The following is an 18,474-nucleotide window of genomic DNA, read 5'->3' on the forward strand; positions in this document are numbered from 1 at the left end:
TACCTTGACCAAAAACTTTAACCTGAAGCGGGACAGACGGACGGACGAACGAACGGACAGACGGACGGACGCACAGACCAGAAAACATAATGCCCCTCTACTATCGTAGGTGGGGCATAAAAACTACCTCGACCAAAATTTTTAACCTGATACAAGCAACCTATCAAAAATATATTCCATTTGATTCCATCTGGATAAGTTTGCTAAAAGATTTGGAATCACTTGCTTGACTATCATTTATATAATTAATTCTATTCTATATATAATTTGTATGCAACATATTTGTAAAAAACTACCTCGACCAAAATTTTTAACCTGATGTGGAACAGACAGACAGACGGAAGCAGTTCTATTCATTGGTTTATTGGAAATAAATGTGTAGTGAAAATATTTTTTGGTTGAATAAAAAGACAATTGACAGAAAAAGTGATTACAATATAGCCCTTACTTTTCAAGTGGGGGTACAATATAATACAGTTATTTCTTAACCACCTGATACAACCAGAAATTATGACCCCAAACATTAAATAATCATGATATTTAGCTTGTCAGTTTAGTGTAAAATAACCAAAAATAATTGGGGCCTCAACTAATAATATAAATCTAACCTGTCAGCTCATTAAATTATGACCCCAAACATTAAATAATCATGATATTTAGCTTGTCAGTTTAGTGTAAAATAACCAAAAATAATTGGGGCCTCAACTAATAATATAAATCTAACCTGTCAGCTCATTAATAGATTTGCCACCTGCCTTAATTGAAGCAAAATCTACACCAGCTACCGTTGACCCAGCTTTGGCCATTGCTAAAGCATTTTTCCTGGAAAAGCCAAAAAAAGATAAACACATAAAAATAAACAGTCTTAGGCCAAATAAAAATATATGTGTGGTTCCAGTAACCCTACCGTCCCTACTTTTTCGGCTTAAAAATAGCCTACCCTAAAGATTTTATTGTCATTTTTCATTAAGCACTGTTAAAGTCAGAATGTTGCTCCCATAGACTCAATGTAAAAAAAAAACATAAAATAAAAAAAAATCCCTACCTATCTACCCTAACTTTTTTTCAGATGTAACTGGAACCACACATACTTTTTTATTTGGCCTTACCAAAACGTAATTGAACACTCTCAGCTTGCTGTATTATAAAAGTAAACTGTGGGTGTTTTCTTTGATAGGGTTGTTGTCTCTTTGACACATTCCCCATTTCCATTCTAAATTTTATGGATATTATATTTTAAAGAAGATAAGAATCTTTTCATAATTTACTTGCTTAAGTTTGATTAAATGTTATGATTTTACAACCAGAAAACTTTAAGTATCCTTGGAGGGGACAAAAATAATTGTACAGGGGTAAAAAAACCACCACCTTACATTGTAATATTCCATGCCAATCAGGGGGCCTCGGTGGCCGAGTGGTCTAAGTAGTTACTACTTTAATCACTAGCCAGTCAACACGGAGGTTATGGGTTTGAACCCCTCAGCGTTTGTGCGGGTGCACTGGACTTCAATGACTATAATGAATAGCCAATTGAAACGCTATTATATCGTCTTGTGATACTGGATAAGGCAATCAAATTAACACAGATTTTCGTATCACACTCCCATTAGGCGCCAATCTTAATAACAGTTTTTCAGAAAATAACCAAACAAAGCTTGCAAGCAAGGTATTTTAACTTTTGATCAACATTGATCAACTGTTATACCACTGTCCCAGGTTAGGGGGAGGGTTGGGATCCCGCTACATGTAACATGTTTAACCCTGCCACATTATCTATATATGTGCCTGTCCCAAGTCAGGAGCCTGTAATTCAGTGGTTGTCGTTTGCTTATGTGATACATATTTGTTTTTCGTTCAATTTTTACATACATGTAAATAAGAAAATAAGAAATTAGTTTTCTAGTTTTAATTGTTTTACATTGTCATTTCGGCGCCTTTAATAGCTGACTATGCGGTATGGGCTTTCTTCATTGTTGAAGACCGTAAGGTGACCTATAGTTGTTAATTTCTGTGTCATTTTGGAATCATATGGAGAGTTGTCTCATTGACAATCATACCACATCTCCTTTTTCATATGGAATATCAAAATAGCTCTAAATATTCATATTGTTTGGAACAAACTCATAGCATGTGATCAGCAAAATATGAATATTGACTTACATTGCAATTTCCCTAAGTTTGGCTTTATCAATCTTCAACCGTAGATCATCATTATTTTTGGATTTGTCTCCCTTTCTTTCTTTTGATCGACTTCTAGATCTCCATTTTCCATAACGTCTTTCAGAATCCCGTTTCTCATTTTCTCGATCTCGACTTCTGTGCCTTTCTCTATCCCTTTCATGATGATGATCATGTTTTCTATCGGTTTCTCGTTCCCTACAAAACGATGAAAATAACCATTTCAATTTTGTAAATTTTTAACAAAGGAATAAACATTTCAATAGGCTTAAAATCAGGAGCATGTTGATCTTTCAAAGACCTCTGAGTGTGATGTATATGTACAATGCAATGATTCATGTTCACGGTAAAGTTATTGCAATAAAATTGAGAATGGAAATGGGGAATGTGTCAAAGAGACAACAACCCGACCAAATAAAAAACAACAGCAGAGGGTCACCAACAGGTCTTCAATGTAGCGAGAAATTCCCGCACCCGGAGGCGTCCTTCAGCTGGCCCCTAAACAAATATATACTAGTCCAGTGATAATGAACACCATACTCGCCATTGCAAGCATTTATTATTGCGATTTATACTGCAATCACCTATTTAACTATACAGATGAAGCTATACGTATAAACGTAAGTTTTATACGTCAATGACCTCAACTAACCTATAAGCCCCGCCTACTTACCGGACTACTGTATTTCATCAACAACGTCACGCCACAACCATGACAACATGTAGTAACAATGGTCAAACTTTTATGTATTTAAACTTGTTATGTCTTCAAATTGGTAATTTATATACCATGTGTATCAAATGTTATTAATTAAGTTCATTTTCCCTTTCTAATTCCTTAAAATTTCAATGTCTTACCGCCTTGACTACGCTCATAGGGAAATACCCTAAAATGGTACCACAAGAGGGAAATTCCAAAACACTTTTTTTTAACAATATTTGTTACATATTTTTTTTTTTTTTTTTTTTTTTTATCGATTTCAGTATAAAAACAATATACGTATAGTGTATTCGGCACGAAACAGGAAAATGCTTGGTAGAACCTCGCATTTTCCCCGTTTCTAAGCCTCATACAAATAAATTTCATATTTCAAGACACTATACGTATATTGTCTAATTTTAAAGAAACGGACAAAAGCTGAGATTAATTATGCTGCATACAGATATATGTATCAGATATCAAAATGTGTGGTCTTTTCATTGTGATACACATGCACTTGCATTAATCCTATTTTAAAATACCTTGCAATGTTTTCTGAAAATACTTTTACAAGGATTTATCAGTGTCATGTTTATCATATTTTTTAAATACTAGCAACTAAGTGTAATTTTTATCACTAGCCAAGAGTTTATCTTCAACTAAGATATATAGGTGTTAGATCACCAATTAAAAGTCCTATCTGTTCAACCTAAAAAAAAACACAGCTTTCTAAATATTTTACCTTACATGTAAGTTAAACTTCATAGAAACCTTGTATATCCTGAATTGTACATGTATCAGCTTTCTACATGCCAATTTTCAACATACTTTTAAAATTATATAAGAAAGAAGAGGTTTCCAGAATAGAGGTACCACTAAAAATAACCCCTGATTTTCTTGGAAATATTAGTATACTACGGAGTGCATTAATCCTAAATGTTGAATGCAAACTCATAATTAAGTAAATTTTGGCTCAAAATGGTCTTTATATATTTCTCTATCACCAAAAGATTCATTTCTGCCAATTTGTTGGTTAGTTTAAGTAAACAATGACATCAAATGCACTATTTTTTGTCTAAGTAGGCCTAATTTCACATACGTTCTAAATTGGAGGGAGTAATTGGTGGTCTGACACCTATAATGGTCATTTTGATCTTTTACCAAGATCTATAAGGGTAAAGTTTATTTTTTTAACCAAATCTATGAGTGTAACGTTTCTCTTTTACCAAGATCTACTTTAATTATATATCCTTAACCATCTCTTTCATCCACATAAAAAGATATGTGTAGTCCAAACCTTCCCCCCCATTAAATTTTTCACAGTCGTTACATGAAGGCTGATCTTTTTCTGCAAAATAATTCAACTTTACCTCGATCTATCCCTTTCATGTCTATGTTTATTGGTTCGCCATACTCCATGACTTGGAGAAAATGATCTGCTTCTTTCTTTCTTTTTCCTGTCTTTAGATCGACTCCTATCTCGCCAAACTCCATGTCTTGGTGAGAAGGACCTGCTTCTTGATCTTTTCCCTGTGTCCTTTGATGGACTTTGTGACTTTTTGTGTTTTTTTGGTGACTTTGATCTTATAAAAAAATGAAAGAAAAAAAAAATCATAAGCATTTTTAAATGCTAATTATAAATATTTGTCAATGATATTCATCAGTCTTTTCCTACATGCATGTATATTGTAAGAAAGGGAGGGTTAAATATGTCATTTCTTAATCTGCAGCAAGCTAGCCTTTTCTGAAAAAAATTTTTGAGACCATAAAACTTTGTTCAGTGCTCGGAGCACAAAAATCATGCTCTAAACATGAAAGGTTTTATGACTTCAAGGCCAGGGCTTTGAGTCATGCTCTAAACATGAAAAGTTTTATGACTTCAAGGCCAGGGCTTTGAGTCATGCTCGAAACATGAAAAGTTTTATGACTTCAAGGCCAGGGCTTTGAGTCATGCTCGAAACATGAAAAGTTTTATGACTTCAAGGCCAGGGCTTTGAGTCATGCTCAAAACATGAAAAGTTTTATGACTTCAAGGCCAGGGCTTTGAGTCATGCTCGAAACATGAAAAGTTTTATGACTTCAAGGCCAGGGCTTTGAGTCATGCTCAAAACATGAAAAGTTTTGACTTCAAGGCCAGGGCTTTGAGTCATGCTCAAAACATGAAAAGTTTTATGACTTCAAGGCCAGGGCTTTGAGTCATGCTCGAAACATGAAAAGTTTTATGACTTCATGGCCAGGGCTTTGAGTCATGCTCGAAACATGAAAAGTTTTATGACTTCAAGGCCAGGGCTTGGAGTCATAAAACTTTGCTAAGAACTTGGAGTACAAAATTGTGTGCCAGACTACAAATCCAGTATTTTGATTGGTTAATTTCTGATTGAGGAAATATAATAGAACTAAAAAGTTTGAAGACCACATGGTCAGTAGATATGTGTCACTATTGTTGTTGTTCAAATGTTTGCCAAAACAAATTCATATAAAGTGTTGGTTAAAAATTTACATAAAAAATTTGCTAGACAGGTAAAATTCTTCATGAGCTACTATTACAAGCCTTTCATTATTGGTATCTCATGATAAGTGGCCTCTGTTGAATTTATTCACAAAGGCATACCTTGATGTAGATCTTTGCGAGGAATGTTTCCGTTTACTTTTATTTTCAGTGAGATCTTTGTCTTTCTCTTTGGCAATTTTGTGTTTCTTCTTCTTCTTTTTGTGTTTCTTTTTCTTTTTCTTCTTCTTAGATTTGTCTTTTGTTTCCTTATCTGAATCACTGAGCGATCCTGTTTCAGAAATATCAGCATCATCATCTTCTGCATCTTCTACGTCTTCCTTTTCATCACTGTCTGAATCGGATGAAGAACCATGACCAGAGGATATTACCTCCCCTGAAACAATTTCATAAGTACAAAAATGTTTTGATAAATATTACCTCCCCTGTAACAATATCATAATTAATGACATAATAAATATATAATGCATCTTTTAGTTTAACAAAAGTTGAAATGCAAGATTTCTATGTATACCAATGGACTTGCAATACTTAAGTTTATTGCGACTTGGATGAAAAGTTCTTACCACATTTTTATTCATGTTGGGATTTCTTGTCATACATTGATACACCATATTCCTATTTTTCCTTTAAATTAATTGACAAGAACATCATACATGTTTAAAATATCATGACTAATAGACTTTAATAGTCCATTAAAAAGTATTCTTATCAGTAATACTAGTAAATACAAACAGTTATCCTGGTATTATAACTTGAAATATTCCCTTCCATAAGTCATTAAAGATACATGTGAGTTACTGGTGTTGAATAAAGACTTATCCAATTACTGGATGGGAGCATAAACAAACACAGACAACAATTTAATCATCTTTTGGTTCATCAAAATTAATCCAGCCTGTTTAAATCTTATTCAAAATGGAAATTCTACTTATATCGTATGAACGATTTTGAATTTTACCTTCTTCCAGATTTTTCTTCAGTGAAGCCAGCTGTGTTTCATCTTTTTTAGCTCCTGCAGATATCAAATCAGCACTAGTTTGGCTAATTTTAAATGCAAGCTGAAATTTGCCTGGCTTTGGAACAACTTTACCAGGTTCCAACGAAGGACCCTCTTCTTTTCTTTCCGAAGTCTCTTTCATCACAGAACAATCTACCTGATCAAAAACTGGATTCTTTTCCTGCGATAGATCTTTAGCAGGTAGTTTTATAACATGATCCTGAACTTTTCCCTTGATTTGATTCTCAGTTATAGTAACATCCACAGATTTAACTTGTTTGATGGCAGATGAAAGTGAATCATCGGAAGGTTCACTTGATTCTAAAATTGACAATTTCTTTTGGTGCGAGATTGTTTTGTCCAATGTTTTACTCGATTCTGTATAAGGCAATTTGTCGGGCAAATTTGCCTGAACTGATGTAATAGATGATTTTACTTCACAAGCTAGACTGTCAGATTTGACAGACTTTTTATCATGAGATCTTTTAGAATGAGCACTTTTTTTAACGGGTGATGGAGTATTTTGGTTGATACTGTATAATTCATCATCTAACAGTCTATTCATTTCATCAACTGAATTTATAACTTCATTTTCACTGTCTTTTTTCTCTGCTGCTTGTTTATATGCAGATTCAATTTCGTTCATTTTTGTTGCTAAGAAATCTTTAAATAAATCGTCAACAATGGTCTGTGACAGGTCACCATCTTTAGAATCACTCTGAACTTCTTTCAACATGGCTGCCTTTATGGCAGATGCATGCTGGGAAAGAACTTCAGGAGTTATCAATTGATGGCTTTTCTTTTTATCTTTTGATTTTTCTTTGTGTTTATGTTTGTGTTTATGCTTTTCTTTCTTGTGCTTTTTCTTCTCTTTGTGTGAACTTTTGGCACCATTTTCTTCTGCATCACCAGAAACAGCTTCCGCATCAGCAGAAACAGTACTGACAAACCTCTCTCCACTTGTAGAAGATGTAATGACTAGCTTTGGTTCACTATCTAAAGGCAGGGGAATGGTACTTGTAGGTGGTAAAGGAATAGAGTTCAAATTATCCATTTTTTCTTTTAAATATATCACCACCACATTGTAATCTGAAAATGAAATTGATAGCTATATAGCTTAAGTAACAATTTTTAAAAGACAAATTAAAGTCAGAAAAATGCTTTCTTTTAAAACAAATAATCAATTGAATCCTGCATAATTTAAAACTGAATTTTGGAAAATTGATGATAAATGTGTACTGAAGACTAACCTAGATTTACTTTCATTTATATTTTAGTATGAACTTACTAACCCCCACCCTCCCTAAATATTGGATTAGACATATGTTTTCCATCATAAACTTTTTTAACAGTTTACCAGAATTCAAAATTATTCCAGAATTGAATAATTCCTTGTGTTTTAGAAGTTTTAAACATGTTTCTTCGAAAAACATTTAAACCTGCTTTGAGACATCATGAAAAAATTGTATAATTTAGAACTGGAAAATATGTAACTACTAGCAGTACAATGTAAGCCTTATCAAGGTAGTCTTAAAATACTGTCAGACTTGTCTTCATTATTTCATTGATTTAAAATTGTCATACATGCAATTATAGGCGGTCATTTTATCATTTTTCAAAGAGTCCAAACTTTTTTCTGTTCTTTTGATACTTTAAGGAAAAAAAAATAATTTAAAAAAAAAAATATTGTCCTCAAATTTATTCATTCATTCTTTGTTTTTTTTTCTATATGTAGGCAATATATTATCTATTAGAATTTTGGGCAAAATTTCATTTCTCCCAGGGTGAACAAGACTTGGGTGCTATTGGCATTTGGGTAATCAACCAACCAGATTGCAGGATTTTTGCTGTATAAGAAATACTGTCTTTTATTATATGTATATATAAATTTTGAGGATGAGTGGTTTTTTTTGTATGTTTTATTGCATTGTATTTATTGAAATGTTATGGGGAAGGTTAACTTTTTGGTAAAAAATTCTGTAACTTTTTTGTCTGTATTTTTTTGGTAAAAAGTTCTGTCACTGCCAGGCATGGAAACTGTGAATTCAAACACTAAATCTGTGTTAAATGTCTTCCATTTATACATGCTTACTCCTGATGGCACTCTTAGAAAAAGGAGAATAAATTATAATACTGCCATACATTGTCATTGACACTGACTGTCAGAGACATATTTTGTAAAATAACCAAAATATCTGATGTGAAGTGTTTTATAATGGTTTGGGAATGCCATAGGCTCAGTTTTTTTATTACCAAATTTACATTCAGTAACCTTCTGTAATGAAATGAATACGATTTAAAAATCCAAAGATGGCGGCTATGTCACATAGTATATGCATTATCCTTGGTTGCCATGTTGGATGTAAACGCTAAATAAAATTTATAACGATTTTTATGAATTTACCTGCATTTTATATCATTTTTAAGTTATAAAATCCTTTATATTAAACATATGATACATGTACTATTATTTAATAATCAATGTTTAAAAGTCACTAATATGTGCTAATATTAAAATTTCAAGTGTTATTTGGATAATAACAGTGTTATTTGGTCATCTGAGGTACTGTAATAGTGAGTACATTTAAACATGTGTGTTTCTGAATCTTATCTTTGTTTACTATGAACCGATGATGAAACCAGAGCTCTACAATTAGGTACTAAAGTAGTGATAAGTCCTGTTGATATATATGTTCCTGGTCAATATGAATACTTTGACACCTGTTCAGTTATGATGCAAATAAGCTGAATATTCAAGTGTGATCTCTGGCATATCCAGAACTTCTTTTTGCCAGCCACTGGATCGAATCATTCTCGTGGTTGGGTACTACATCAGTCAGGGGACTTACTTAAATGAGTGATTTTCTAAATCACTGATTCAAGTAACATTATTTCCATAAAGGTTGAAAGTAAAGTTGTCTTTCTTTAATGATCACCTATTTAAGTAGTACAAAATAATCACTAGAAGAAGTGATTTAATTTTACTGTAGCTTTAAATATAGAATACTAATGATCCAGGGACTAATTATGTTTCTCAACTTATAAGAACCAACATCTGTGTTGTCTAGGATGACCAGGTCATTTCAGGTGATGACCGTACCTTGTACTGAATCTAGGATAATGACATAAAAATCACTTCTTTAAGTATCATACCTCAATTTCCTTCCCAAAAATCACTTCTTTAAGTTTCATTATTTTAATATCCCCCACTTATTTCAACACCCCCGAACAGTGAAATTTTTATCGCAAACAGTAGAATTTTATTACAGAATCTGAAAGATGAAACCTTGAACTTTACAGGAAAAATACTCCCACTGCTGGGAAAAATCTGTTAAGCAAGTATCAGTTCATTATGTAAAGCCATTATTATAGTATTTTTTTTCCACTAAAATAGAATTTGCAGCTAAATGATAGCATCAAAGGCATAAACCTTGATACTTAAAAGAAGCAAAAAATTCATTTTTTTCAATTTTTCTAATGAAAAGATATTTTTCAAACATATAACGTAACGGTATCCAAATTGCACCGAGTACCCAAATTGCACCTATTTATCAAAAATAGCAGCGAAAATCTAACAAGATTTCCTAGAGACTAAAAAAATGGTATTTTTATGATTTGATACTATGCACGTCTTTCAACATAGGTAAAAATATTTAGATATACACAAAACGTTCACAATATTTATCAACAGATGAAGTGTTTACTGAAAAAGCAAAATGTACTGAAACGTCGCCATGCGACGTCATCAAAACGTCATCTTTTTAAAATTAACAAATACAATACAATTCAAGTATCCATTTCTTAAAAAAATGAAGAGTAAGCATGGACAAATATCCAATTGTTCAAAATATTTGAAAAAAATAAACAAAAGCTCTGTTATTCGACTTTTGACGATGCGAATTTAAGCATGGATGCAATTTGGGTACTCCTCATTACAGAATCTGGGATGGTTTGGAGGTAAGTTCAGACCAATTTTTCTATGATTCCTTATGGATTGAAAATCAAATTGGTGTACCTTTATAATAAAGAAGGATACGGCTACAAAATAAACACAAAATGGAAATTTTTGTCTTGATCATAAAAAAACTTAGTTGAAAAAACTGTCAAAATAGGTGCAATTTGGGTACCGTCACGTTATGTTTAAAATTTTGGTAAAACTACAAAATCACAATTTGTGACAAAACTTGGAATTTGCTACTCAAATAAGTGATTTAAAAATCCCTTATTTCAGTAAGTCCCCTGACTGTACTTTTGTTAGTGTTTAATACTGAAATAACTAAATAAGCATTTATAAAAGGGCTCTTCACGGTTAGTTCGGCCATATTGGATAGGGAGCAGATTTTCATAATGGAGGTAAAAATGGTGTGAAAAATACGAAAAAAATCATTAAAACAGAGCAGTTGCATGGAAACACACATAGGATTTCCCATACTTTCATACTATTTCCACTTCTTTCTAAAAAAATTGCCCCCTATCCAATATGGCCGAACTAACCGTGAAGAGCCCCAAAAACACTGGCATACCTCAGTCTTGAGGCCGCAAATTCTCTAGTTACTTGATGTAAAAGATAAGATGCTGTAGCCCTTTTCACAAAAAATCTTAAGATATATTTTACTCTTAAGAGTAATCTTAAGATTTTTAGGTTTCTCACAAAAAATCTTAAATAAATCTTAAGAGTAAAAACTATCGTAACTTTAAGAGTGCTATTACCCACTCTTAAGTATATATTTTACACTTAAGAAAAATCTTAAGAGAAATATAAGAATTTAAAATGGCTGCTATATATTTCTTTTTAATATTATAAACAGATCGAATGCTTTAAGAAGAGATCACGTTTTTCGGGACCGGACCGACGACCTTGATTTGTTAAATAATGGCCATTCAATTGCACAGTATCCTTTCCAAAAGCAGTCTATTTGGATGATTTAGAGATGCCATTAAAAGAACTCCCAACAAATCAAATGCAATCCCTTCCCATATTCAAGATGTATAACAAGACTAACAACACAAATCAAACTTATCTTCCGTCTTGTTGTTAAATGTGCAAATTTGGTGTTCTCTATCACGTCCGCTATGGAGTGAAACATTGCAAATTATGTTACCCCAATCCCGAACACTTACACACAAGCAAGACTAAAGGTTGTACATATATTAAGAACGTTTAAGATCAATAAACCTATTTTCCAAAGCCTTAAATTTGTCAGTCTGATTATTGTACACACAGTTTCAGAAATGGTCACATTTGGGATGAGATATGAGGGTACTCGGAAAAAGGGGGAATTGTCCGATGACCTGTTTTTCAAACGACCTTTATTCAATCCATTTCAACTGCACATCTGCGTACAAATGATTTCATATTCGGGTTTTATTAATTAGAACAACAACAGTGCATGCTTATCCGATTTAGAAATGTAGTAGTTGCTTGCCGGACATATAATTTATTATTACAAATTTAATTCAATGTTACTGTTTCAGTCATGTTTAAAAAGGTAATACATTGCTTCTTAAATGTTTGTTTACAATTAAAACACATGATGGGTTTCATGAAAACACTTGGTATTCTGCATATTTGACATTAATTTCCATATACAACTTATACAAGGTACATTATATATGTACGTCCCATGTCCTTGCTTAGAGCTGCAGAATAACTTCTCAAAAATAGGGTCAGACATATTGATAACGAGTGAAAATCACAATAATAATCGACGACATTAAAAAAAAAACAGATAGAAAACCTATGACCATTAACTAATAAATCTGGGAATGTTGTCATCTAAAATTTAACAAAGCCTCCACTGACTAAAGTGTCTTCTTTTCAATAAATATTATTATAGAACGATATATATATAATACTATTCATAATAGGAACAGATTAAAAAAAAAGGCAAAAGATACACACAGGTCAATTAAGCTCAAAGGTCGAAAATAAAACAATAATACTATGACGAGTAATAAAAAAAAAACCACACAGGTCTCCACTTACCCCAACATAAAAAAAACTTAAAAACTAATCAGCAACACCCCTCCCCCCCCCCCCCAAAAAAAAACAAACTAGGGTGATCTCAGGTGCTTGTTTATAAGCAATGATGGCTTTCATTATACTGCATGCATTGAAGACCTATTGTTGACCTTCTGCTGTTGTCTGTTGTAACGTTACGCACGCTGTTCCTACAACCCCTAGGATGTGTAACACAATCTTCGAAATTTCCTCCGCAAAACAAAATAAAAATGTTAGCAAACACGAACCACTATTAAAACAAATTCAATATATGTTTTAAATTATGTTTTTATAGCTCTTGATCATATACTAAGTAATATCTAGTATATTTGAGGATTAAAATAACAAAGCTATGTGAAAAAAACGGATGTCCAACGTTACATTTATGAAAAACTGTTTTGACTCTTATGTATAGTAATCATATTTCTTATTCTCTGATCTTCCGGAAACTTGGCAGGAACAACGGCATGTGTCGGTTCTTTGTGGCGTTAAAGCCGTTAGTTTGCCAAATTTCATTTGACTCGGTGGCCGCATATTAAGCTGGAATAAGAAAAATGTCCAACGACGTTTTTCGGTAACTTAACGACTGAAAGTGAATTTTATAAGTAGATATAGCGGAAAACGATTAAAAAGAGTATGACAATAATAACATCTACCAAAAGTACAAATATTTGCCTCATTGTTCGTGAGTTCAAATATTACAGATTTTATAAAATCTTCTCTACACAGTCGTTTATCAAGCGGTAGCCATTTTGTCCAAGTTGATATTTCATTTTTCAAAGCAGTTAACGCGTATTTTTAACTGATATTTCAATAAGTTATTTATAATTGATCAAACAAAAGTTAGATACACGAAGAGTACAACATGCCAAACTTCTTTTTTATTAACTACATATTTGGGTCTTAAAGGAATAAATTTTTTCAACAGATTACAAAACGGTAGCCATTTTGTCCAAACGTCTAAAAACGTCGAAAAATCCGAAAAAAAACGCTAATTTCCAACGTTACGCAATTTGTCCTGCTATTCATGTTATAACTGATAGTTATTCCTGTACTACATGTACTAGCGAAGCCGGAATTTTTCGCCAATATTAACTTGTGCATGAAATTGAAGTAATTGAAAGACAAATCCAAAACAGCGACGAAAACCGTTTCATTGAATTAATAAAACCCGTGATTATATTAGCCGTTTTTACGGACAATTCAGGAGTAGATTATTATATTTTAAAATGTATATCAGAAGTTAACCAATTTACGCAAGCAACTTTAGAAGACTTGGAAAATAATTCTCAAGCCAAGATTCAAGAAATTGAAGGGTTGTATTTCGACAAATTATGTGCCAAGACAAATACAATTCTATTCAAATCAATCAAGGTTAAAATGTTTCGATTTACTTGCAGAGTGTCAGATATATTTGTATTGGGGTTGAATTAAGATATAGAAATTTTACAATAACAGATGATATGCACCAAGAAAGTTAAACATACTATGATAAAAGTTTTGCACATTATTTATGGAAACCGTATACATGTACTTCCGTCCAATTTTTCCTTCCTACATTACTTGCGACAGTAAGCACTGCATTTTTAGGTGAAATAACTTAAAAGGTAAACATTATTAAATCGATTTTTCACAACTTGAGGTAATTTATGATAAAATGATATCACAAAAAGAACAGAACCAGAATCAACCAACAACATAAAAAAAAACCGAATAAAACTTGCCAAAATTAATCAAAGTCAAAAACCCTCTTTGACGCCGCATTTTTAGTGTAACGTCGTGTTGTAGGAACATCGTGCACAACGTTTCTATGGTCGAGTTGTTGTCTCTTTCACACATTCCCTATTTCCATTCTCAATTTACTTTTTTAGTATGTATAGTTGTTTTATCAAAATTCACGCTAAATCAACACATTTTTTTTTGAAAATATATGGATTTTGTCCAGTGTCCCATCATTAACGGCGCAGATATATATATGATTCATCCGTTTAAATCAATGTTTCCATTCACTTTAGCTCTCACAATTCCCAGTGCTGAATACACTACTTGCAATATCCAGTGTACAAATTGTTAATCACATACAGTCATACAGATGTTCAATCCGTCCAAGCATATATATCCCAAGTTGACAAAATCTTTGAAAAATCTTGCAAGTTGCAGTGCGTAATTTCTGCGACAGTTATGTTCTGAATAGGCAGTGGCTATTTTGCCGGTTCCAGTAAAACAGCCTCTTTGGCGCTATTTTGCTGGCTCCGGCAAAATAGTGATTTACATAGAGTTTTGATATTTTGCCGGTCTCAATTGAGATTTTAATAGAAGTATGAGACATTAAGAATAAAAAAAATATTCATTGCTATTGTACGTATTTTAAAAAAATAATGTTTTTTTAAAATAAAAACGAAAAAAATAATTGTTGAAACTATGTTTTATGCTGCATGCGACAAGCTTCATTTAAAAAAACGGCTATCCCGCGTAACGTTTTTTTCAATTATTTAACAGAAAGGTTCCTTCTGTCTTTTATGCATTTTTCTATGACATTATGATGATATTAGAAAAAAAAGTGTTCCATACTACAAGTGCAAATCTGTCCCGCGGGAAAAAAAATTGGGATTCCAGATTTGAGAATCAAAAAACTTTTATCTAAAATGGAAAAAGTTTAGTATTTGTATTTTCTACATCAATGTTAATTTGCTTAATTTTATGAATTTAAAAACAAATATCCTGATAAATCATATATGGTAATTTACATGTATGAGCAATTTATCAAAGGCTTACAAGGTTGTCGCACCGTCATTTTTTGACGTAAAAACGAACTCAACTGAAATTTACGTAAATTGTTTGTTTATCAGTGCTCTGTTAATGGTAGAATTTTATGATTTTTTAAAATGTTATTTTTCTTAATTTTTCAAAAATCTAAAATACATCAATTTTCAAAAAGTAGTTAAAAAGCACCGTTGATTTTGTGGAGTCTTACAAGAATGTCGCCCATGCTCAAAATCAACGTTTCAGTCGAAGTTTTGGTTTGAACGTTACGAATTATTCGCGACATTGTATTACGCTTACGTGTACGAACATCGCGCGTAACGTCAAAGCATAAACATTAAAATTGATACTACATGTAGTACTTTTTTCTTTGATAGGAAGACTATTATAGTAACGCCTTGACGAGCGTTACAAAACCAGTGCCTTGCTTTTTTGTGATTTTCATTTGAGTCTAGCACCAGAAAGGTGCTGCCGCTGCAGACACTGCAGACTGAAACTCATAATTCACTTGCCCTAAAAATATATAAAGCAACAGAAAAAAATAACTCTAAATCCTATTGATATTAAAATGTATTTAAAACCATTCAAGAAAGAATCAACGATATAGCCGTCCAGAAGCAAGAGACTGACACTAATCAAACTAAATAAATTAAACTTTTTTAATATACTATATAAACCTGGTAAAAGACCCTCGTATGTTGATCAATGCAAATCCAAATGTGATAGATCGACATTATGTAGATTAAGGTTAAGTGCTCATACTTTATCTATTGAAAGAGGGCGATATATAAAAATACCAAAGCAGAGTAGGGTATGTCTTTGCTGCAACAATGGAGACATTGAAGATGAACTACACTTTCTTTTAAAATGTTCATCCTATAACTATATGAGAGATAACCTCATCAAAAAATTAAATAATAATCTATTGAACAACAAATTACCTTCTTTATAATATACTTGATTTCTGTAATAATGTATATGCTTCTCTTTTATTTTTATATATTTCTCTCATAATTATCCACTGTCACTTCTTCAGTGTATATGTTCCGGACCATATGAGTATTTGGACCATACGCGTATGGTCAGACCATATGAGTATTATACTCGTTTGGTTATTAACGGGCCGGACCATATGGGTATTTCGACCATATAGGTATTTTTTTTTTCAAATATGCAATAAAAACGTTCAATAATACAATAAACTGTATCTTAAAAAAATGATGGGTACGTATAAAAAATGTATTAATTTTACAATTTACAGGGCTACAGAAACAAAATATAGATGTTGATCTTAGTATGCATCGCTAATTGTATTCTTGCATGTATGCTTAAAATGACATTTACTTCCACACGGTACCATAGCTTTCTTGCATTTGCACGTCTTGTCTGTTCACGAACATTTTCCGATACACCTTTTACTGTTTTACTTGCGAGTGACAAGCTAACGTGACATTTATAATATTGTTTTCCGATTTACTCACTCATTACATATATAATCGTACACCGGAATTTGCCGGTGGTGTACTATATATTGATGCAGCGTGTAATACATAAAATACGTATTGTTTTCTTTTTCGTAGGTTTTGACAACATTGTAATTTGAGAAAATTGGCAAAGGGGTGACTATAAGTGATGATCGGAAGTCGTCATTGCGCATGTGAAACGAAAGTGAAACAAGGTTGCTATGCAATTGTTTATCTTACGATTAGTCGTAAGTTTTTACTTAAGATAAAAACTTAAGAATACTCTTAAGATAAAAAATAATCTTACGACCGCCTTCGTGAAAATGACTTAAGATTTCTCTTACGATTTTTTTGTGAAAAGGGCTACTGGAATGGATTGGTTACTGTGAAAACTGTCCAAATATCATGAAATTTTATACGAGAAAATAAAGGATGACAGATTTATGTCAAATGATGAAACTTACATAAATGAAGAGATTAATGAAAAATGAACGACCATGACTTGCAAATGTACGAAACTAATTTTAATACGGTTGCAAAAGTATTAAACAAGCTTTGTTTATTAAAAAATTAAAAGTTCACTCGCATAATTTGTCGTTTGCCGTTTGGCTTTCTCCTTCGCTCTAATATTGTTTTTCGGCTTCACCTTGTGTATAGATACTTACAGCTTTACCTGGGTTATATGTTAAGGAATATTGTGCTCAATGTGGTACTAAAAATCATTTAAACAGTTAATAAAAAGTCTTTGAAAATATAATTGTTTTTTTTTCTTTTTTGCATGGCCGATTCTAAGGGGAGATAATAAATATGGATATGTCTTACTCCCGCTCTTCGATATAATGAATTAAATACTACAACGTACTTTTAAATAATACTGTTTGAACTATTTCACAAGTATAATAGTTTTAAAAAAAAAAACTTTCACGCCTTCATATGAAAACACATAAACAAATCCCACGGTTATTTCTTGTGTATATTAAATGAAGTGTTTCCTTTTACCGTTAATCAAGGATAGTTAGCTTTTTGAAAGACTTTTATAAATTGATAGTATATTGATTAAGGAACAAAAAAGCAGAAAAAAATAAGGGCCCGTGTGTTTGCTTTCAATATATAACTAGAAACCATTGAAAATTTGGCGGGAAATAATTATCTTTAGACTTCTCATACATATTTTACATTCGGCACCCTTTTCTTAAAAAAATATGAAAAGGTAACAAAGATTTCACAGCATTTTCAAATATGGCTTTTTTAACTGTTTGTGAAAAATTAAAAAAAAAGAAAAGTAGGGGTTTGTGGGGAAAAGTTTTTAATGGCACTACATGGAAGTTGAAAAACAGAGGATTCCGAATATATTGCCAAAATTCAATTGAACATGAGAGGAGCGAATATCTGTGGTTTCTAGCAACAATTTTGAAATACTGGTGACGAACTATACTTTTTAAGATATAACTCTGAATTCCTCCTAAAATATATATATTTGGTTTTATAGCATGAGTAGGAACAAATTTCAATATTTGATTTACGATTTCTTAGTAATGGCACGTCATTAGAATAGTCATAATAACCATGAAAAAAACCCATATACTATGAATTTGAGGTTAAAAAAAATCATTAAAACATTACCTGAACCATATAAAAAAACAAAAAAACGCAGAAGCACCATCACTTATCATGATCTGGGTACAGTATATCTGCTCCTGCTTGTATCTATACTGAAAGACATGCGTATTCGAAAAAATACATCAAAGAGAACTTGACACATAAAGCATTTTCGGCGGAATCTTTTCTTTAATGCAGATGTACAAGCATGATTATTTGATTGATTGGTTGCTTATTGGTTTCTAAACATCCACATATGCA

The 18,474-nt window shown here is 32.2% G+C and overlaps 1 protein-coding gene across 9 annotated transcripts in view; it reads right to left on the bottom strand.

The window, feature by feature from the left end:
- The window catches only part of LOC139492179 (protein Son-like), a 31,445-nt gene extending 14,022 nt beyond the window's left edge, over nt 1-17,423 (bottom strand). For 8 of the 9 annotated variants that reach the window (XR_011656712.1, XM_071280351.1, XM_071280347.1 and 5 more), the window contains exons 1-6: nt 17,280-17,423; nt 6,349-7,476; nt 5,490-5,763; nt 4,249-4,461; nt 2,161-2,376; nt 725-822 (exon numbers count right to left, since the gene is read on the bottom strand). Coding sequence is in view for 8 of the 9 variants with exons in the window: in XM_071280351.1 (XP_071136452.1) it covers nt 725-822; nt 2,161-2,376; nt 4,249-4,461; nt 5,490-5,763; nt 6,349-7,441 (1,894 nt within the window). In the remaining variant the exon portion in view is untranslated. The remainder of the gene's footprint in view (nt 1-724; nt 823-2,160; nt 2,377-4,248; nt 4,462-5,489; nt 5,764-6,348; nt 7,477-17,279) is intronic. The other variant, XM_071280348.1, reaches the window with a different exon arrangement.
- Nucleotides 17,424-18,474: the final 1,051 nt, after the last annotated feature.

The sequence above is a fragment of the Mytilus edulis genome, chromosome 10 (genome assembly GCF_963676685.1).
Source record: "Mytilus edulis chromosome 10, xbMytEdul2.2, whole genome shotgun sequence".
Lineage (NCBI taxonomy): Eukaryota > Metazoa > Mollusca > Bivalvia > Mytilida > Mytilidae > Mytilus > Mytilus edulis.